Source organism: Camelus bactrianus, chromosome 4, assembly GCF_048773025.1.
Source record: "Camelus bactrianus isolate YW-2024 breed Bactrian camel chromosome 4, ASM4877302v1, whole genome shotgun sequence".
In the NCBI taxonomy this organism is placed as follows: Eukaryota; Metazoa; Chordata; class Mammalia; order Artiodactyla; family Camelidae; genus Camelus; species Camelus bactrianus.
In genome coordinates, this window is record NC_133542.1 from 38986179 (window position 1) to 39009221 (window position 23043).

General features: G+C 39.0%; 1 protein-coding gene across 1 annotated transcript in view; it reads right to left on the reverse strand.

The window, feature by feature from the left end:
• The window catches only part of TRPM6 (transient receptor potential cation channel subfamily M member 6), a 122090-nt gene that overhangs the window by 18754 nt on the left and 80293 nt on the right, over positions 1-23043 (reverse strand). The window contains exons 24-33 of the mRNA XM_074361716.1: positions 20859-21052; positions 18124-18256; positions 12074-13206; positions 11814-11926; positions 10136-10259; positions 8182-8270; positions 6797-6855; positions 5296-5321; positions 1906-1956; positions 248-313 (exon numbers count right to left, since the gene is read on the reverse strand). Coding sequence (XP_074217817.1) covers positions 248-313; positions 1906-1956; positions 5296-5321; positions 6797-6855; positions 8182-8270; positions 10136-10259; positions 11814-11926; positions 12074-13206; positions 18124-18256; positions 20859-21052 — 1988 coding nt within the window. The remainder of the gene's footprint in view (positions 1-247; positions 314-1905; positions 1957-5295; positions 5322-6796; positions 6856-8181; positions 8271-10135; positions 10260-11813; positions 11927-12073; positions 13207-18123; positions 18257-20858; positions 21053-23043) is intronic.

Here is a 23043-nt window from a genome sequence, read left to right on the forward strand (position 1 = left end):
ATTATTGCTTTTTCCCAACTGCTGCTCATTATAGGTCCCATCCCCATAGTATATTAGATTTTGACCCCAGATACCAGCCAGGCAGTTAATAAGAGTTTCCATTTTAGGAAATTAATCTCACTAAACTGCAACCATGAGCAAAAGGAAATTTTCCACTAAAATGATGCAAAATGATTTCTCTTATGATTTACTCAGATGTTATGCCTTTATCCTGGCACAACCCCAAGAGGGTAGAAATGGCACTCACCAAACAGTTGGATTGGTGTAAATGGTATGCTCTGAGAAAGCCTCATTAAATTGTTCCTTTCGATGGCTGCAAACAAAAGCAGATTTATTATTTTAAGTATGCGTCAGTGGGCTGAATTTACAGAAAGCCTCCCCCACATCAATATACTCATATAATAGTAAAATATTTTATTTCAAAGACCCTTTATCTTCCCCTTTACCAAAAATATTATCTACAACACAGTATTTAAAATATACTATGCCCTAAGCAGGAAGGATATCCCAGTCTTAGGAATAGATTATATAAGATTATGTAATACGTTCTGAGGTAGGGCTATCACCTCCGCTCTCCTGAATACCAAACACCATATTAACGCTTACATATGAGGAACTTTCTTTTAAAGAGTATTTTATTTATTTATTTATTTATTTTTTAACATTTTGTATTGATTTATAATCATTTTACAATGTTGTGTCAAATTCCTAAAGAGTATTTTAATCTGTGGTTTTCATTCTCTGTGGTCTTTCCTTTCCAGGTCGAATCTAATGCACAGTGGACTGTGGGGACATCTACTGTTAACTTTGCAGAGTTCATCTTCTTTTACCCAGAGAGAGCTGAAGACCACTTTTAATTAGAAGCAAGTGATCTGCGTTTTCCTGCTAAGAGCTGTAGCCTAACAGATCAGAGTCAATGTGAATTACAGTGTTCCTCACCAGAGACTTTCTTAAGTTGACAGCTGGAGTCAAAATAACGGATTACTGCTGAGCTGAAAAGAGCTGGTTATAAGAGCCTGGAATGTGGGGTCTGGAATCCACTGAAATACACTATTCACTACAGAGGAGAATTCAGGATAAGGTAGTCTATTACTGGACCCCGAGCACATGACCTTGATATAATTAATAATAATGGTAATTATCATACCAATACACTTACTCATATACCGAGCTTTAGATTGCATAAAAAGCTTGCCTGTGTATTATCTAATCCAATGCTGAGAGCAGTGATGCCCAAAAGACCACCCAATGGCACGAGTCCAGTTGGCTGTTATATCACTTTGCATTTCAAAGCATCTCCGTCTGTATTCTCAGCTAGCCCTTTGGCAGACCGTTCCTCAGGAAGGGCAAGTACAATTATTCCCACTTTGAAAGAAAGACGACTGAAGCCCTGTGAAGTGATGCTGCTTAAGAGAGTCAAGACCATTGACATCTTGTTTAATAACATCCTTTAAGGTGTCTTTGTTGAACCTACCCTGTGGGGCTGGCAACCATTCAGTGGTTACAGTCACTGAGGGCCCACTGAGGGTACAAAACCCTGCTCAGAGAATGAGTCTCAGGCCTGTCTCTTCCCCAGTCCAAAACACAAAGACCTTTGGCTCTGGGATGGCTTTGAGCTTGTAAAGAATTTTCAGATCTCAAGGTCATCTTTCCCCTTGACAATTTGGAACTTTCCAATACAAATAAACTTTTTTTTTTTTTAAATCCAAACTCTCTTAAACCCTACCAACTTGTTTTCCCGAGTCAATGGCAAGATAAGAAATCTGAATGGTCTCTCATCAGAGTAAACAACTTTTCAACCTGGGAGCCATACCAACACCACTAATTCATCAGTGTTTCTGCTTCCAAGTGCAGAATCACAGACGCTTAGCCCAGTTGACATGTCTATGTGCGCATGCCTCCTACCTGAATAATGATGGTGAGGCTCCTGAGGGCTTTTTAAGGAGGCTGAGATTTCTGAAATTATAGAGAAGATTGGCATTTTAATTACTCGGCTGGAGATAAATAAATGCTTATGAATATATTGCCTTCAAAGTTACTATTGAACAGGTTAATCAGAATGGCTTCTCAGTTTTTGAAAAAGATTGCCTGATACCCTTTAACCACATTATTGTGCATGGTATCCTGACAGCTTCCAATCACCAATGCAATATCTCCAAACATATTTATACAGGGAATTGAAGAAAGACAGGTAATATTAGCCTCAAAGATGTATTTCCTCTGAACCAATTACACCTCTGGGCTGCAGAAGGCACTTGGCTGCCCATCACACTTCATGACATCCCAGAAGCACAATTCTCTGAGCTCCCTACCAGGATGCAGTACCCGTATAGACATGATTAATACCAAATTATTAGCAGACTATTTCACTGACTTAAAATGACAACAAAATGATGAGAACACATTAAGAGGTATATACCAGAAACAAAAGAGGAGGTGGAAAAAGTGACAGCAAGGGAGGTGTTTGGTTTCACAAGGACCATGTGCTGGGAACACCTCTTGAAAGTTTAACTGGTTCTCTTCTATCTGCTCAAGTCCTGAATTACAAGGCTCCAGAGACATCCTCTGCAACAGTTTTGACATTTCATGAAATCGAAATTAGAGTGGAGAACTTTAGTCTCATGGTGGTAACTGCTTTATACCTCATAGAGGAAGCAATGTAATGAGCCCAGTTTCATGGCTCTCTCTGGCTTCTTGTTGCTGGATAAGGAAAAGAACAAAAATCCCTTTGGGGGTGCTTGGTAAAAAGTAAGATCATCAGAAAAGACTGTTCTTTCCTAAGTTCAATTCAATAATTAAAAAAAAAGTATTTAGCTCCCACTAAGGGTCATGCTAGGCATGACAGATGTGAATAAGAAGTGGCTCTCACCTTAGAGAAAAGCTAATATGAAACACATGTAAACTATAATCACAATACAGTTTGCTAAGTAATATAATAGAGCTGTAGACAGAGGCTTAGGGAAACTTCATAGACAAACAATGAAATACTTAAAGACTATGGGCATCTGAGTCTGACAAAACTGAGTTTTAAACCTGGCTTCACCACTTAAGGAGCTGTGAGATCTTGCTCACATTTCATTTGATGCATATTTATTGAACATCTACTATGTGCCAGGTACCAGTCTATCCTTGAGAGAAAGAGCAGTAATGAAAACAGATAAGGTCTCTGGCTACATTCTAGGAAAGGGAAACAGAAAATAAACAAACAAGTAAATATATAATATCATAGTACATTACATGTATACCAAGAGCATGAGGAAGTGTGGGGGACAGGGAGGTTACAACTTTACAGGGTAGTTAGGCAATACCTCTCTGATAAGGTGAAACGTGAGCAAAGACCTGAAGGGAAAGCAAGGGTGAGTTACATGGATAAAGGAAGAGCATTCCAGGCAGAAGTAACGCAAGTGCAAAGGTCCTGAGGCAGCAGAACACTTGCTATGTTAAGGTAGATAGAGTGGCCAGGGTGCATTGTGCTGAGAGGAAAGAAGGTGGGAAAGTTAGAGGAGGGAGAGCAGATCAACAGGGCCTTGTGGACTGTGTTTGGACTTTGCTTTTACAGAGTGAGACAAAACATCATTTGAACGGAAGAGTGACCCAATCTGACTTGCAGTTTAAAAGTGTTATTCTGCCTGTTTTCTGGAAATAGCCTATTAGGAGACCACCTGTAATCCAGGGAAGAGATGAAAAGTGGTACGTGGGGGTAGAAAAGTGATCAGATACTTGATATCTTTTAAAAGACTTACAGATGGGGTGGGTGTAGGGATGTGAGAAAATGGGAGTCAAGTATGACTACAAGACTTTGGCCTCAGCACCTGGAAGGGTAAAGCTGCCATTTCCTGAGGTGGGAGAGAAGGGAGGTGGAACATTCTGAATTGCCTTCTAGACACCACGTGGAGATGCCAACAGGTGGGTGGTCATATTGTGTGTGGAAGAAATAGTGAATGAAAGGGCTCATAAAATGAGCCTGGAAATTTTGACGGGGGCCAGGCTCTCAAGGGCACTGAGAAAGACGAAGGGATTAGCTGCCCATCCTGCTGGTAGTAGGAAACCATTGAAGGTTCCACATAAGTGATGATCTATTGTTCAGAAAGGTAATTCCAGTAGGAACGGGAACATTTAAAGGGAGGAAAACGAAACACATGATGCCAACACAAAATCAACGGCAAGAGAGAGTGCATACTTTTTCTTTAGGACAATGAACATTGGAGGCTTTAAGGCAGGAGCAATAGAGGGGAGCAAATCAGACAGCTGTTAAAGGTGGGGGTGAGGGGTAATATAGAGTTAGAAGGCAAAGTTGATAGCTAAGAGAGGTGTTGGGGGGAAGAGGAATGGGAATGACTAAGGTCCTCAGCTTGGAGAAGGGAGAGTAGGCTCTCAAAAAGACCAACAGCCGGTCAACAAAGAAACAGAGGAGCAGCCACAGAACAGCAGCCTCATAGAAACTTCGAAAACACAGAGTATCAAGAAGGACAAAAATGGTCAGCATCAAATACCCCGAGCTTGATGAGGACTAAAAAGAAGTGATGTCACGGGGCAGGAAGAGGAGAGTTTCAGGAGAGTGGTGGGGACAGACACCATGGGCTGATGACCAAATGTTAGTACTTACTCAGTTAATTTGGAGGTGAGGGACAGGAAAGGCAGTTTGAAAGCTGGGTAAAATCAAGGAAAAGACCGTTTTCTTTTTTTGTGTAGAAAATGACTTAAATTTGTTTGTAGGTGGAGAAGAAGGAATCAACTGCAAAAGAAGTACTGAAAACCCAAGAAAGTGGGATGGAAGAAGACCATAGAAGAGGAAGGTGGCCAGTCTGTACCCAGGGGTCAAGAAGATGTAATGGAGCTCACAGATTGCAGTGAATTTGAGGGTAGCTACTGAGAATGGCTTCACCAGGGAGGTATCTCACAGGGCTTGGTCCTACTGAGCCACTGGGGGCATGGAGTCCCACTGAAACCATACAGGAGAGGAGGTCCACACATAATCTTATGAATGGTTCTTAATGAGCAATGTGTTAAAATCTGACAGAGTTTTTGAATAGTCTAGATGAGCTCAGTGGTTATAACCTCACTCACAGAGAAGACTGGAAAATCATAGTAAAAAACAGGTAACTCAAAAGTTTTAAATCAGACATCTGTCCTGATTTATCTGGAGAAAGACATTCAACTTTCTGCTTCTCTACTGAAACTGCTTCTTTGTATAGAAGACAAAAATCATCAATAGGATTTCAAGAACTCCAAAAACCTCAGCAGAAGAGTGAACCTCACCATTAATATGATGAAAAAATAAATACAAAAACTTACTGTCAGCTCCATTTGAAATTCTCAACCTGTTTGAAAAATTAAAGTTGTTTAGATAAAGCTTTAAATTTTTCAGTGATCAAAGAAAGGAAAAGTGTGTGAAACAGTAATAATACAGAGTCTATATGTATAAATGCATATATATTTGTATATAATTCTTTGAAAGAAGAGTATCAGTTACATCTGACCCCTATCTTTAGCAATAGAGAAACATTTTACAGCCCTACAATTATTTTCATAAAAAAATAAGCACCAGATAAATCACGTAATTCATTTACTGTGTATGCCCTAAGCTAACTGAAAAGCAGTTGTTGGTTTTTGCTTTTAATTAGCTATGTGATCACACAACATATATAAGATTTAACTGTGTTTGTGTTGTTCTGGATCAATTAAACTAAAGAATTCCTGAACTATGCAAAGCAGATGCCTACAAATGAGTCTGTGAATGTCTCTGGACAAGCCTACAAATCAGTTTCATTAGCCCACGTGGCCCCTAAATGTTCACAGGCTGAAATTATCTCTCTTTAAATTGTTACGTGCCCTGCTCAAGTGCACAAGTGGCCACAGGCAAGTCTGAATAAATGCATCCAAAGAATATCTCCAGTATTTAAGGTCCTTAGGGAGGAAAGTACAATTACAGTTATTGTTTAATTTCATGCTGCAATAACCCACTACTCTGCGTGAGCACAAACTACTGAAACTTTGGGAGAGGAAAGTCATGTGCACATTGAGTCTAGAGGCAGGCTTGCACAGAGAGACCTTGTTGGGAGCTCCAGAGAAAAGGCCACATCAGACAGTGCTGACTGCAAGCTGAAAGTCACATTCCACCTGCTTGGCATCAACTGGCCCTTTGTAGAATTCAGATGGTTTTGAATGCTGCTCCCATAGCTGTATGGGTGGTTAATTTGATGATGCAGCTGGAAAAGTCCATCAAACACTACAAGCAAAATAGAATCATCTTTGCTTGGTTGGTTTTCACACCTTCTCCGAATAAACAAAATTTCAGGAGGACACTCAAGTCCACAGCAATGTGAGTTCTCTATCTCTTCTCTAGCCCTGTCTTCCTTTCTCTCTGTCTCAGTCCTTCTCAAAGTTACTGCTTTGACAAACACTTAGGATGTTAATAAGAAACCAGAAAAATCAACCTCATAAACTAAAAGAAAAAAATTTGGAAAAAAAAATTGAAGAAAAAACTATCTGGTCTTTATTTCTTTTTTTTTTTTAAGTCAAGACAGATATAGTCCTACTTTTTAATGCAAATGTCACTATCTTACCTATCAAAAAAGATATGATACTTGTTATAGGTGAGATCTTGTTACCAGAAACAGGAAAACTAGGAGAATAATAAATGATTTTTATTCTTGCTAACAAAAGAAAAATATTGTCATTGGACACATGCTTTTTTTTTCCCCTCCTTTTCTGACCCAATTAAATCTTTGTTCCTAATCAGGTTAAAAAAATAGAAGTCAAAGATGCTCAAAGACAGACATTTAGAAATACTCACTGAGAGCTCCTATTGCTTTTGGTACTCCTGGAATTCCACAAAGAGTTTTTGCTTAGATCCTGAGCAGAAGGGAAAGGTCATTACATGTCACACCAGCTTCCAGTAACACATATGCAAAACACACTCCTTGGACGGTATAGTTCTTTCTTTCCTTTCCTCTAGCTCAATATTTCTTTTACTAAACATACTAAACTCATACTAGAAAGACGCATGATGTTAGCACATACATGAGTAACTCAAAGTGGTGACCAAAATTACTTTTATGGGGATATCAAAGAGAAAATGTAATATACAAAGGTTTTTCCAAAAATGAGAGTAAACATAAAATCAGTTAATGACATAAAAGAAGGAATGAAGGTCAAAGCTGACAGGAAACGCTGATCACTACATTATTATGTCCTCTCATCAGTAGATTGTTGTTTCAGTTGATTACTGAGAATGTGACCTTGAATTTCTCTCATACTATTTCCTACTTAGGTTCAACTATTATTTCTTGAAACCCAGTACACTCCAAGCACTACTCTAGGCATTTTCATTAGCGTTATTTTCGTTATCCATAATCAATTCCGTAAGGCTGGCATTAACCCCCTTTTAGAGATACAGCTAATGAAGCCCACTGGTTAATTGATGTGGATAGCTTTGAAGCCTAGGAAGTGGCAGAGCCAAGATTTGACAGGGCAGACGCCCCTGCCTCCAATTTCCTTTCACTTACACTTTCACAGATTACATTCCTACAAGAACATCTGAGGTTGTTAGGACACAGTCACACAGGTAATGGGTATACAGTTCCCAAGGTCATAGGGATAATGTTCAAACCAAGACCAAAATAGATTTCTTGGGCTAGTTTAAATAGATCACACTTCCCACATGCTGAACGGCAATAGAACAGGCACTTACGGTAAGAACAGCAAGAAAAACAGACTGCAAAATCAAAGAACCTCAGTGCTGGAGAAACACGGAGGGTCCTTTACCCTGCAATGTCCAGCTCCCCTCCAACACTTCTGCAGAGAGGTCTGCTTATCCTGTTTAACTAACCACACTATGCGGAATTTACTACTTCTGTAAATAAACCGTTCCTTCCTTGGAAAGCTCCAATTGCTAAAAATTCCTTCTCAGAGTGGGCTGAAGTCTGTCTCCCAGCAGCTTCTACATGTCGATTCTAGCGCTACCTATTAAAAGCATATTGAAAATATTTTATTTTTCTCCACATGGCAACTTTTATGTATTTGAAAACAGTTTCCAAAACTCCTAAATTCTTTCTTTCATAATACCCAGGATAAATTATTGGGTGGGTAAACTGCAAAAAGAAAAACAAGGAAAGAATAAAGTGGGAGGGGGGCAGTGAAAAAACTGAGCTTTTAAAGTATCAGATAAAATGTTTTTACCTCTTGAGACTGCCTTATGTAATCACTGACTTGTGCAGAACGCCGTGGAGCTTTGATTCGCATCTTCTGATATATGTACGGTTCTAGACCTTGTTAAAAGGAAGAAAAAAATTGGAGAATACATGAAAATGTGTTACATTCGAATCACAGTTCCCAAATAAAAGATCTAAACAAGTGCATTCAGTGTGAATCTGAATATAGTTTTTTTTTCTTTTTAGCAAGTTTTACCAAGATTCTTTTGTCCTTTTTACTCAGGTGGTTGAAATTCTATATCTATTCTTCAACAGTTATTTTTAAATTTATAACAATTTATACCTCTATCAAAGTCAAGAATTTTAAGTTATCCATAACCTGTCCTCCAATAAAACACCTTTAGTAAGTTTTCCACTCTCACCTTCCCCTGCACCCTACCATCCATGCTCTATTTAAAATATGTGAGGTGGGGAGGGTATAGCTCAAGTGGTAGAGCGCATGCCTAGCATGCCTGAGGTCCTGGGTTCAATTCCCCAGTGCCTCCACTGAAAAATCAAAAAAATAAATAAACTTAATTACCTCCCCCCTTCAAAAAATAAAAAATAAAATAAAAACAAAATACATGAAATTTGAGGTCTGGATTGTTAGAAATTCTTCCTTAACAACTGCATCAAGCATTGTAGTAGGCTACTTAAAAAAAAACAAAAGAAAAACAAAAGAAAGATAGAAAGAATGCCAGGAAATAGTTTTAATATTAAGCCTTTTCTTTAAAAGGTTGACAAGGATCATTACTGTTATGATTTTTGTATACCTGGTACTTACAGAGCCCCTGGCATATAGTAGGTGCCCCAAAATGATTTAATAAATACTTGGTTGGGTTAATTCTGAGACCAGTATTTATTAAGAGTCCCTGGCTAAATATAGGAGATAACAGTTATAATTTTTTTCCTAATATTTTGTGCTGGAAAAAAAAAAGTATACAGGAAATGCAAAAAAAGCTACTGGGAAAAAACTCACAACATTTCATATATGATTTTTTATAATATTATAAAATTATGATAAATATGGTTCCAGTGATAGCACAATATTATAATTAAAATAAAATACCTATAAGAAAAGCTAAAACTATACTTTTAGGTTCCTTAAAAACCTAAAAACAGGAGTTACCATATGATCCATCAATTCCACTCCTGGGCATATATCTGGAGAAAACTCTTACCTGAAAAGATACACGCATCCCAATATTCATAGCAGCACTATTCACAATAGCCAAGATAAGGAAGCAACCTAAATGTCCATCAACAGATGAATGGACAAAAAAGATGTGGTGTATATACACAATAGAATACTATTCAGCTATAAAAAATAATGAAATAATGTCATTTGCAGCAATGTGGATAGACATAGAGATTATCATACTAAATAAAGTAAATTAGACAGAGAAGGACAAATACCATATGATATCACTTATATGTGGAATCTAAAATATGATACAAATGAACTTATTTATGAAACAGAAACAAATTCACAGACATAGAAAACAAAGTTATGGTTGCCAAAGGGGAAAGGGAGGGAGAGGGACAAATTAGGAGTTTGGGATTAGGAGATACAAACTACTATATATAAAACAGACAACAAGGTCCTACTGTACGGCACAGAGAACTATATTCAATACCCTGTGATATACCATAATGGAAAAGAAGATGAAAAAGAATGTGTGTGTGTGTGTGTGTGTGTGTGTAGCTGAATCACTTTGCTGTACATCAGAAACTAACACAATATTGTAAACCAACTATACTTCAATTAAAAAAAAAAAAAGCTGAAAGCAGGAAAGAGCTATTTTCTTAAGAGAGTGTGGCTATCTTCTCATACTCTCAGCCCCACTTGAAAGAACAGCAGGGACCCCCAGTGGTCTAACGCTCATACCCTGAGGACACTCTACCAGAGTTTCCGGGACCCAAGAGTGTAGACTAACACATACTTATCTGACTAAATGTGGACATGGGAATCCAGTTCTTGCTGCACTCCTGTTCTTCTGAGATCTGGTTTTCTTCTGGCTCTGAGTTCAGTTGGTCACTTTGAGAGCAGGTGTTGACTGTTATGACCTGGGGAGAAGGACACTCGTTGGAACGGTGATATTACTCTGAAAATATTTTGTGTTGTATTAATAGAGGTACCATGCTGAAGAGTAACGGTTGTTAACACTGGTTGTACATTAAAATCACCTGTACGTTAAACTCAGCTTTGAACTCCCACTCATGCTGACAGGACACAAGCATCCATGTGACTTTTCTATTTGCAGTCATGATTGAGAAGCAGGGTGGGGAACAGGGCTTCTCAAACTTGAGTGTGCAACACAATCACCCAGGACTGTGTTAAACCATAGAATCCTGGGTCCCACCCTCAGGATCTGTGATTCAGTAGGTCTTGGGGGGAGAACTGGAATATCTAGCAAGTTTCCAGGTGCTGCTGCTGCTGCTGATGGGAGACCGCAGTCTGAGAACCTCTGGTACAGAGCAAAACAACAACAATAACAACAACAGGGTGGGAAGGGAGCAACTGGGAGTTTGGGATTTGCAGATACTAACAAATATATGTAAAACAGATAAACAACAAGTGCATACTGGGGAGCCCAGAGAACTGTATTCAATACCTTATCTTATTCAATTCAATTCTTTTTTCTTATGGTGAAAAAGAATATGAAAATGAATACATGTATGTTCACGTACGACTGAAGCATTGTGCTGTACACCAGAAATTGACACAACATTGTGAACTGACTATACTTCAATAAATATATACATATACACAAAAACAACAATAATAACAAAAACATAAGGCTTGGATTTGAAAGAAGTTGTTAGAATTCTAGCTCTGTCATTTAAAAGCTATATGAACTGGGCAAACATTGAACTTCATCAAAATAAAAATGCTATGTTTCAAAGGGCTTTTATGAAAAGTAAAAGGCAAGTCACTAACTGAAAGGAAATATTTGCAAAATACATATCCAACAATGGGTTTAAATCTACAATAAAAAATTAAAATAAAATTTTAAAAACTCTGACAACCTAGTCAGGCAGATACCTCAATTTTAAAAATGAACAAAAGATTTGGACAGACATGTCATCAAAAAAGATAAATAGATGGAAAATAAGCACATGAAAAGACAACTCGCAGCACTGTTGCAAATGAAACCACTGTGAGACACCACTACACACCTACTCATATGCTCAAATTAAAAAGACTGAACATACTAAGGCCTGCTGAATATGTGGACCTCTGGAACACTCACAGACTACTGCTCATAAACTGGTAGGAATGTAAGCATTTTCTAAAATTAAGCAAATACTTACCATATGACTCTAACATTCCACTCCTAAATGTTTACCAAAGAGAAACTAAAACATACATCCACACAAAGACTTGTACACAAATCTTCATAATGGCTTTGTCTGGAAGAGCCAAAAGCTGAAAATGAAGCAAATGCACTGCAACATGTGAGTTGACGAATGAACTGTGGCTTGTCCACTCTGATGACTCTTAAATTTATATCTTCATTCCTTCTAGTACTATGTTGTGTACATGATACTTCAGAATAAAGAGAAACCAAGCTGAGAAAGGATACTACCTCAATTGCCAAAAACGTAAAAGACACTTACCGGCACCTGGAGCCCGTGTGTTTTCTTCTTTTTCTTTGATGATTTCCTATCCTTGGTTAGCATTTTCGCTTTGATCCATTTTGACTGCCCAGTCTCTGAGGATTTTGAAAGATCTGTAGAGGAAATGATTCACATGAGAAAGTTTAAGATGGTATGAGGAACCATACTTTTTCCCAGAAAAGACTGAGAGAATGGGGAGAATGAGAATGGGAGTGATGCAAGAATTTAACACTAGTTTCTAAAAAAATTCTGCTTCTTACTTTTAATCTTACGGTTCTTCAATTTCTCCTCCTTGTGCAGTCTCAGACTCTGACTCCTAATGAAGGGCCTGTCTCTACGAAGAAGATTAATCCGAAAGGAGGTGTTTGGCTGGAGCCATGGTCCCACCTCTGTGCAATCCCTCTGGGCCAGTCTTACTGAGTTATCAGTCAGGGAACTGCCCTGGATCTGCCTCTGGCATTGTTCACTCTGATTGGAGTCACTGCTGCAAGTGGAGGACAAGCGGGTTTGCCATTGTCTCTTGAGGCTGAACACACCAGGTTCATCACCTTCTGAAAACGCCCAGTTTATATATCCACCTCCAGTATGCATGTTCCTGACTTGGGAAGGAAGGGAGGTCACTTTCACGGGTGCAGGCGTGAAAACCAAAGTGGATAGAAGGTGCTCCCCTTCGTCTCGTCTGGCTGGCGTCTGAGCAGGTGACTCACTCTGCTCCTTGGTTTCCACCACGGAGCCCTGAGCTGAGTCAGCCGGGGTCTGCCACGTCAGATGAACAGGCACCTCACTCTGGGTGACATGCTCAGTTGCCGGCACATCTGTACCTGCTTCTACGGATGGTCTGGGCAGAGGCCAGGCTGTTTCTGCAGAATAAGGAACTTGCTCCAGATAAGAAGGGACCAGGAGAAACTGACCATACTTTCGGCGTGCTTGTCTGTTCGGGGCCACCCCAGAAGCAACTATACTGTTTTCTATTTCTTGCTCTTCCTGGTCATCTCTTACGTTTGAAGTCTCTCTGTCTGTACCCTCAAGAAAGGGTCCTTTCTGCACTCGTGAGGGATGCCAGCCTCTGGCCAGGCTCCGCAGCAAAGAAGGGGGCATGCTGTAACACTGGTGTTTCTTCTCCCTGCAGATCTCCATGCTGCCTAGAACCTCTGCACAGGTGACATTGCTCCAGCTGTGGGGACGTTTTCTCCAAGCAGAGTGCTTTCTGTTGGCCAGGAGAGCCTCATCCTCTTGTAAGGTGTCAACAGCAGAAAGGACTTTTAACGTATCCACCGTCAGGGCAGAGAGGTCCTGTAGGTGTCCCACCTGGCTGTCCAAAGACACTAAGGAGTCCTTTATAAAAGACACTTTTTCATTCATTTCTTTCAGTTGGAAGTACATGTCTGTAACCCTAATGGTAAAGGGAGGGAGAAAAACCAACGAACACAGTAAGCCAATGGGAACTCACCTTACTCTCTTCCTGTCCTGTTTCTGTCTTTAGGTGGTTCCTTAGCCTCAGCTGCTTCCCAAATTTAAGTCTGTCTTCTTCCCTCTCTAACATACACGCCCATCCCAGTCGACCTCACACACTCCTATTATTCCCACTATCACCTGAATAAGGAACATTAAAAATTACTTTTCCAGCCCTCATTGCTCTTCAGTATTTCAGAATCACATTTCCAGCTCCTGCTAGTTCTCCCTTCAATCATCCCGTCAAACAGCCCATTTGTATTCATTAATAAATTCATTAATTTACATACTTTTAATACCTTCTATTGTAAACGCTGTGCTATTTTTGTAGAGAAAGGAAATCCTGAGGAAGAAACCAGAATGATAGGAACAGAATCGATCATCAAATATATAATTAGAAAAAAAAATTATAGATCTTCTAAAATAAAATTCCAAGTCTGCAGTACAAATAGGCTTCCCAAGCTTCAGAAAGAACCCATTTTAAGAGACCTACATTCAGAGAAAGCCTGAGGCAAAATTTTAAAGTTTAAATTTTAACCCCATATTATGATGTCCAGCCATTGATCCATGTAAGAGCAACAAGACACCTTCAGCTATGCAAGTGCAAAAGCACATTGCCAGCAGAGGCCAATTAAACGTAACAGGTGATTTCATTTAGAGAATTGGAAAGAATAAAGTGTTAGTTAATACTTACCTGTATATACTTCTGTAAATATGTCTGTATGGGGATAGGTTTTGTTTTATGCCCTCCCCTCAAAGTCCTTTGTGGAAGTCCTAACCTCCAAAACTCCCAGAGTTTGACTTAATTTGAAAGCAGTGTCCCTACAGTGTAATCAAGTTAAAATAAGGTCATTACGGTGCACCCTAAGCCTATATAACCAGTATCTCTGTGAAAAGGGGAAATTTGGACACAGAGGGAAGATGACGTGAAGACACACAGGGAGAAACCACTCTATAGCTGGTGTGATGCTTCAAGTCAAGGAACGCCAAGAACGGCCAGCAAACAGCATAAGCTAGGAGAGGCAAGGGAAGGCTCTCCCCTGCAGCCGTCAGAGAGAGCATGGACCTGTCAACGCCTTAACTTCAGACTTCAAGCCTCCAGAGCTCTGAGACAACAGATTCCTCTTGGTAAAAGATACCCAGTTTTTGGTACTTTGTTAGGGCAGCCCTAGGAAACTAACATAGTATCTAAGTTTAACAATCAATAAGTTACAAAATACATCATGAATTTGGTTATATAAAACTAAAACACAAAATTTTAAAGCAAAAAATAAATAGGAAATTATTCTAACAAATATGAGATGTTTGTATTCCTTAACAAATCAAAAGTTTTTACAAATTGACGAGGGAAAAAAAAATGCAAAGGCCCCAAAGGACATGAATGGATACTTTGCAAAAGATAAAATAGGAAAGATTATGAAACATGTTAAAAATATTCGATTTCATTAGGTAAGCAGACAAACGAAAATTAAGCCCACAATGAGCTCATCTGCATTGTAACAACTTTTTTAACCTAGCAAATTTTTAAAAAAATTAAAGGAACTCAGTGTTGGCGGGGATGCAACATTGGAACATTCAAGCAGGCAACATATACAAAGAGGCAGTAATTTTACTAAGCTAAGGGAGACAAATACCATTACATCAGAAGACAGAATATTACACAGTCATTATAAATCATATTTATATTGTTGATAGTAATTTTTGTCTGATTCTGGTAGCAGAGGTTGGGATATGGATGTCTGCTACGTTCTGCCTTATATGCTTTTAAATTTGGTATAAAAACTTTGCAAGTCAAGAAACAATAAAAATTAAAATATGTTTACAAAGAATGCTTAAGTATGTGAAGAAACATTTTTGATGTGTAAGGAGGGTAGGGGGACAAAACACAAACTTGTATAATTTTAACTAAAAATATATAGAAGACGACCAGATAGACTAAATAGAAAAAGACCAAAATTTTCACAGTGGGCTCTGGCTCATGACATTTTACTTTTCCCTTTCTTTCCTTCCCCTGTTTCACTGTTTTATTTGGAGGAGGGAGTAGAGATTCCAATTTCTCAAAATGAAAATCTTTGGTAAACATGAAAAAGTGAAAAATAGCAAGGAAGGGAATCTAACCACAGTTTCATGGCTGGTATGACCACATGCAGAAATAAAAAAATTATTCCCAGTCTTATTTGGGGGCTGGGAAAAGCAGTGATTATACCATGAAGAGTTTAGTATTTTACTGTAGCAAGCACTTCCCAAAATAGTGTTAGACACCCCCTCTCTAGAACATATCTCAAGTCCCATGGATTGAGAAATCTTCTACTTCCTTCTGGAAGCTCTGCAGATAGGAATTAAAGAATAAAGAGGGTGGTGTTTGCCATTTTTATTATTGCCTATGTGGGTGGAACCCTCTCTTTCTTGCTTCTGCTATACTACTCAACTTCTGTAACTCAACAGAGGCTTAATAAAGGCTTCCTGACCTTCTGGAATCTGCAAAACTAGTCTTGGCAAGGATGATGAGGAAAAGAGCACAAAGTATGTATAATCCCTTCAAAATGTGCTTAATTAGAGCCTCTGCATCTAGTGCACTGTTTCATCTAATTCAACAACAGTGCAGCCCGAACAGCAGTAATGGAGACTCATTAAGTTCCATTAGCAGCAGTCACATCGAATGGATACAATAGACACCAGTAACTATTCACAGTGACAGGTAACATGCTACAATAGAGACTGTTAGACAAATAACCTGGTCACCCTCGAATCAGGTCCTCTTGCTTTTATAGACACTTATTTTCTAAAGCTCAATGTCCTATGAAACATCTTTTAATTATATTCCTCAACCACCAACTACATTAATTTAATCTAACCTTTCAGTCATTCTGACACGTAAAATAAATTCTTATCATTTTAGGATTCTCTGTGCTAGGCTTGAGGGTTGGGAGTGGGGGGACCAGTATGGTTATTATTCCATTGTGGGCCTCTGGACCAGATTTTTTAAGTGCAATTATAGCAGGTATAATTATAATCATCATAATAATCATAATATTCACTGGGTGCTCATTATGTGCCAGGCAGTTTACAAAGGCTCTACATTATTTTATTTAATCCACGTGACTCCCCTATAAGATGGGCATTACTGCCCCCTGCATTAAAAGAGGTCACATGGCCAATCACATGGTCAGTGACAGAGTGAGGTTTCAAATGCAGAGTGTGACTCCATGGTCAACGGCATTAAGCACAGCACTCCAGCATCTCTCAGCAACTCATCAGGGATCCAGGCAGGTCCTACCAGGGTCCTAGGGTCCCGTGAAGCACTAAATGAATTACATCAGCATCTTTCATGCTGGGAGTTGCTCACAAATGTTTCCCCATAAGGTTTCGAGGCAAAATGATAGGACCTGTGCAAGCTATAACTCTCCTGAGTCACAATGCCCATTGTGATAAAGTCTTTAAACCTTTTTTTCAGATGTAGCATTTCCCAAATTTCATGCACCAAACACGTTTACTATGAAAAAGTACCCAGTTAACGTCTTACTCCACAGAACAGAGAGAGGGAAACACTGGCTTACAGTACTAGGGACAAAAAGAAGCCAGTGTTCCAAACAGAGAAAATAAGATATAAAACAGCCTTCATGTGTTCTCTTTTTCTACTATGGCAATTCACTTAACTCTAGAAGGATACAGGTGATCTCTTCTTCAGAAGCAAGCAAACATGCAAACATCCTCCTAATCTCCTTTCCCTCTGTCTTCAAACTACTGCTCAGTTACCTCAGGAGAATCTTCTTCCTTCCCTCCCTCCCACACCCACTTACGAGCTCCCCAGGATGACCTCAACAAGGACAACCACGTACAAAGAGGGACAGGGAGGTGGCTCTATCCAGAAGGAAAATCGACTGCTTGTGTTTTGAAGTTTACTTGGAGCTTCATGATCAAATTCTAGAGCCCGTGAAAGCATCTAGAATATTTTTCAGAAGTTACATATTCATCTAACGTCTAATCCTTCTCTACTCAAATGCCAAGAAAAAAATTCAAGATAAATGTAACAGCATAGGACGACTACTGGTGTTAATGTTCACTACTACTACTATTATTATTGAATTACTTGTTTGTAAATATCTGGTTCTCAAGTTTTACTCTGTATTCACTTGACTCATGATACTGTCTTCTGTTCTCGCTTCGGCAGCATAGATACTAACATTAGAACAATACGCTCTTCTCTTCGTTTTTCTTACGCTCTTCTGATCAATACTTTTTAGTCTTTTTAGTCCATCATACAGGTGTTGGCACCACTCAGGGTGAGCCCCTGCACTTGACCTCCTCTGGACCTACCTACTGCCCCTGGACACACCTATATCCGTGTTTGTTGCTCCTTTGGCCAGGTGTGCCACCCCACCTCCCTCAGATCTCTCCTCCTCAAATGTTTCAGAGCATCCTTCCTGGGCCAGGCTCCAAAAACAGTCCAACACAACCCCCAACTCCAGCAGACCCTTCGCCATCATTGTTCTCTATTTCCTTATACTACTTCTTCCTCTCATTGATCTTTTACTGTCTGACATTCAATTACATACTTTTTTTTGTCTTCCACCCACCTCGCCCCTCTACATGCATATACCAGAATGTAAATTCTATGCAGGAAGGGCCCCTGGTCTCTTATTTACCATTTATCTCCAGTAACTTAGAAGACTGCCTGGAACATAATAGATGCTGAAGAAATGTGCACTGGTTACATGAATATTACACGCTACTAGAGAAAATTTCAGAGAATCAAAACCTCTGGGTTTTGAAAGTAGTTTTACTTCTTTTCACACATTCTAGTAAAATTGGGTTTAGGTAGCAGTTTAGGGGGTGAAAACACATGTATAACTTTTACCTTTCTGTTGTCATTCGGATTTGTTCCTCATAACTACAGTTCAGACCTTCCATCTTCTCGTGGAAGTAATTCTCCACACACTGTTCTTCAAAATCATGAAGTTTTTTCAGATCCTCTGTACTCAGGTAGAGTTCTGTGGAAATAAGTATAGTACATAAAAAGAATCATTATTCACCCTCCACAGGAAACTGATACAGTGTATGAATGACTTTTCTTCCACTTTGTGTCAAAAACTATGAAATAAAATAATAGTAAGTAACCTACAAGTTACAATCAAGGTTAGAAGAAGCCAGTCTGTTGAAATGAGTCCAGTAAGTAAAAGAAAGTTTCATCTTGTTGCACTGAGTTTATATATACACTGAGTTTGTATATCCAAAGTTTTTCTGTTGAAAAAAAGATATTACCAGTCAATAGCCAATCAAGGCTCTACATCTTTTTTGACAGTTATAATTCATTAAAGGACGTATTATTTCATGATGTTATGACGCTAATGCAATTCCATGTTAAACTTTAGCAATCACATTTGGTCTACCACCTTGGCTCTAACTCTGATCTAACAGAAAAAGACTATTTTTTGAGCAAGTTTCTAATACTTATTAAATATAAAAATGTAGTTGCAAAAAGGGTAGAACTGGAATGTTCTCTTCCTTTGATCATTTCACCTAAATTGGGGGGAAAAAAGAACCATTAGAGTTCCACAGAATTTATTAGAAATGCAAGTGTTCTTTGGTTTTCCAATAAAATGAGAGATAAAAATACTAATTTAAAATTGAAAAAGATGGCTTAAAAAAATTCAGCCATAAAATGTGTTCACAAATCAAGAGTACAATGTTTTATGGTTTTTATGGTGTGGAAGAATCCTTCATATACAAAAAAAAAAAAATCCAGTATCCCCTCACCCCAACTCAACCCTATATGTCTGCATTAAGGGTCTTCTATGAGCAAGGAACTTCCGAACTGTCATGATTTAAGCCTTCTCTGGATTCCTGAGAGCAAACAACCCACAGAGCAATTCCAGACACAGGTGCAGCTTGCAGAACGTGGTGCGTTCTTGCGACTGCCCACCAGGTGGCACTGCTGCCCCATGTGCACCCATCCTGATCCTCAATACTGGGGATCAGAAGCAATCTCACAAAAATTCAAGAGTTTTCCAGAGCTTCAGGTGAATGCACCTCTATCTATCAGAACATGTCTTTGATTTTTATACCAGAATCATCTCATAAGCCCAGATCAAAGTAAGGCCAGGAAAGTTTCTTTGCTATGATGCTAGAAAAGCTGGCCAAATCCTAGTTAATTCCAGGATCTCTCAAGTGGTTCCACACTCTCCTGATAGATTACAATCGTTCTGGGATGGCAAGCTATCAGAAACCTAAAAATTAAAATATAATTACAAGGCTTTAAATTAACATCAATTGTGCTCTGACTTCCTCATAAAAGCTAAATCTCTTGGGGGAAAGAAATGGAAAAGAAAAATAAGTCATCAAAGTGATCAAGAGGAGAAAAATACTTCTCAGAGCCAACTCTCAGCAGGAGCAGAAGCGTGTCACCCATCAACCTCGTGACAGCACCTGTCCTCCTAAGGGCCCATTGAAATGTGTAAATAGTCCACAATCCCTTATCTGAAACTCCTGGAACCAGTTCCGTTTTAGAATTCAGAAGTTTTCCTTTCTAGTTCTGGAAAATTAATACAGTGCATATGCCATAAATGAAGAAAAACCCCTGGTTAGAGCTAGGGCAGTACCCTGAAATCAGACACATTATTTCTACAGCAAAATCAGTGAATATTCTTACCACAAGGGATAAAGAGGATAAATGGCTTCACATTAGTCCCATTAGCCTCTTCTGTCCAAATGAGTCTTCCTACAACTTCTGAAGAAAAGGACTTTACATTTTCAGAGGTATTTTAGATTTAGGGATCGAGATAAAGGAGTGTGGATTTATGCCGCCCATTTCCTTTCTATCTAGGAATCATCTAGGAATGGGCCTAGAACCAACTGTAGAATTGCTTGAGATGAACCACAAGAGATTTGTAAACCACAGAAGGAATGTTCTCTTATGACGTTTAGTATGACAGTCATATCATGCAATCAGGATATGGATGAGCAAAATGAACTAGGAAAATCTCAAAATACATAGAGTTAAGCTTTGCCAAAAAAAAAAGAGAGAGAGAGAGAGAGAGAGACTCCACATTTTTTCCATCCTGAGTTGTAGCTCTTGAAAATATGAAACATCCATAAAGAATCACCTCCACACTCAGTAGATTAGAGAACCAGAGAGCTGTGACTGCAGTGAGTAAACCAAGCGAAGTCTGGTTTATCTGTTTCCCTTGGTCCACAAGACCGTCCGTACCCTTTCTATTTGGAGTCCATCTTCAACGAGGAAGTAGGTATAGGTTGCTGTGACTACTCTCTAGGGGTCATTCTGACCACTTCCCAGGTAAGTAAAGAAAACATGGATTTTTCAAGGTGACATAAAGCCTTTACACATTCAAGCAGAGATTCTGTTCCTAGCTATTTCTTTCTAAGTATCAGTTCCTCTTAGCAAAAGGTACTACAATCACATACTGAGATCAATGTATTTACTTCGACTCAGGTCCTCAGTTGATACTCTCTTGTCAGTTTACTCCCAGAACCTTCCGTCCCGTGCCCTGAATTTAAGCGACAATGTTCCAGGTGTCTTCACCTTGGAGCTCCACTCTTTACTCTCTTCCTCCTGCCCCACCAATGAGAACTTACTTAATCCAACATCACCCTCTTCTTGGTCATTTGGAGCTTGGCGATGGCAAAGACGGCGAAGGAGGAGACCCACGTGACTCAGCAGGATAAAAGGTGGGGGCAGCCAAGGCTTCTCGTGGTAGGTCATGATGTAGCGGTAGCGATTGTATTTCCACAGGTTATTTGAGATGGATTTCATATCCATGTAAACGTTACTGTAGGTTGTAGTAAGAGGGGGACAATGTTTTAATATGGAGTCCAGAAACATAACAGTTAGATCCTTGCTTTATTTTCCAACTTTTATGATTGGTTGACCTGACATGACCACAGTTAGCCAATAAAAACAAGATCCATTTCATTGATCATTCTTTTTCCACCAAACAACATACATTAATCACCTCCTACAAGAAAATATGCTGATCAGAATAAGAAAAAGGTAGAAATTACAATCAGAGGGGAGAAAAATGCTAACATTTTAAATGTAATAAACAGAAACTGTCCACTGGAACGTAACACTATTCTTGATTCACCCTCTCTTCTCATATAAGAAAATCTTTTCAGTCCATAATTCATCATTCATGGTAAACAGCTTTCATGTTCCTCTACAGCATCAACCTTATGAAGAGATTCTCTTAATATCAAATGTGAAGACTGCTAGAATAATCCTAGTTAAAACATTCAAACAAAAGAATATTAATGAAGAAGAGACAGGGAAGAAGAATCAATTCATTCTAAAATCAATAAGCAGAGCTTTGATTCAGAAGCTAGATAAATTATTAAGATTAATCTTGCAGAAGTAACTTCTTTCAGTGGCCTCAATTACATCAATTATGATATGCAGACAGTGCAGTAAATGTGTCAATATTACGGAACATGTGATGGAAGTTGTGGTGGATGGTACAAATTCTGAAACAACATCATCCTTCACTTGACTTTAAGTCTATAACATGATATGGGTGGGGAAGGCACAATGGACCATCCATGTTAACATTTTGCTTAGGCTAATATGTAATTTAGTCTCTTTAGAGAAAGATGGCAGACAAGTACTTGAGAAGGGCAGCCAAATTTGGCAAATAAAAGTACAGGCAACCCCAAACTGGAGTTAGGATAAAGAGAAGGAACCTGAACTATCCCAGAGGAAGCCAGTTTAGGATAAGTGAAGGGGCCAAGTTTCAGAGTCCATAAAACAGATGAAGGAAACATAGATGACTGGGCTTAACAGTATTCTCAAAGTGTGGTCACTGAGCCAGCAGCACAGGCATCACCTGAGAACGTGTCAGAAATGCAAGTTCTTGGGCCCTAGCCCAGAACTACCAAATTAGTAATCTGTGTCTTGGCGAGTCTTCCGGGTAATTCTGCACAATCAGGGTTGAGAACCACCAAGATTAAATGCTACTGCCAGACCAAGTGTGAGTACAGCCTTCCCACCAGCAGGGGGCGATCTCCACAGTGTAGTTCAGGTTCTTTGTAATCATTGGTATAAAGAACCTGGAAAGGGGGCCCTTGGACAAGTAGTCAGATCTGGGGTTGCTCAGCTTGTGTGGCCCTCCATGTGTTCCTCTCAGTGATAAGACGCCTATGTGAGGATTCCTCAACCTCTCTTTTGATACCTGCTGTTTTTGAGAAACAAAAATTTCATACCCACTCTTAATGTTATTTGAAATATCAAAAAAAAAAAAGCTGTAATAACTAAACACCAGCAAATGCTGTAAGTTTGTAAAATGGTGAGGTTAAAGGGAATTGATAGCTGTCATATAATCAGGTAACAAGAAAAAAGGTATGTCTTCCCCATATATGTGCAACAATTCATTTCTTTTTAAGTATTCTGATTTATTTTGCCTGCCTCCAACCTTTGTCCTATTTTCTTTCTTAAATTCTATGCATTGATTTCCCCTTTATTACCCTTCTCTATGCAGTGAGACAGTCAGTGAATGAAATACCTAGTACCCTGCCTGGCATAAAAGAGGCATTCAGAAAATACTAGTTTCTACCCATCACTTGATTATTTTCATCCATTAAACAAATACGTGCCAAGCACTCTTTACAGTGCTTGAGATAAATTCATGAGCAAAACAAACAGACAAAATCCCCAAAATTTGTTCTTGTGGAGTTTATATTCCAGGATAAGAGATAGATAAATAGGAAAAAAAAAAAGCCCACAATATATAAACAAATTATAAAATATATTTGTATATATTACATAAGT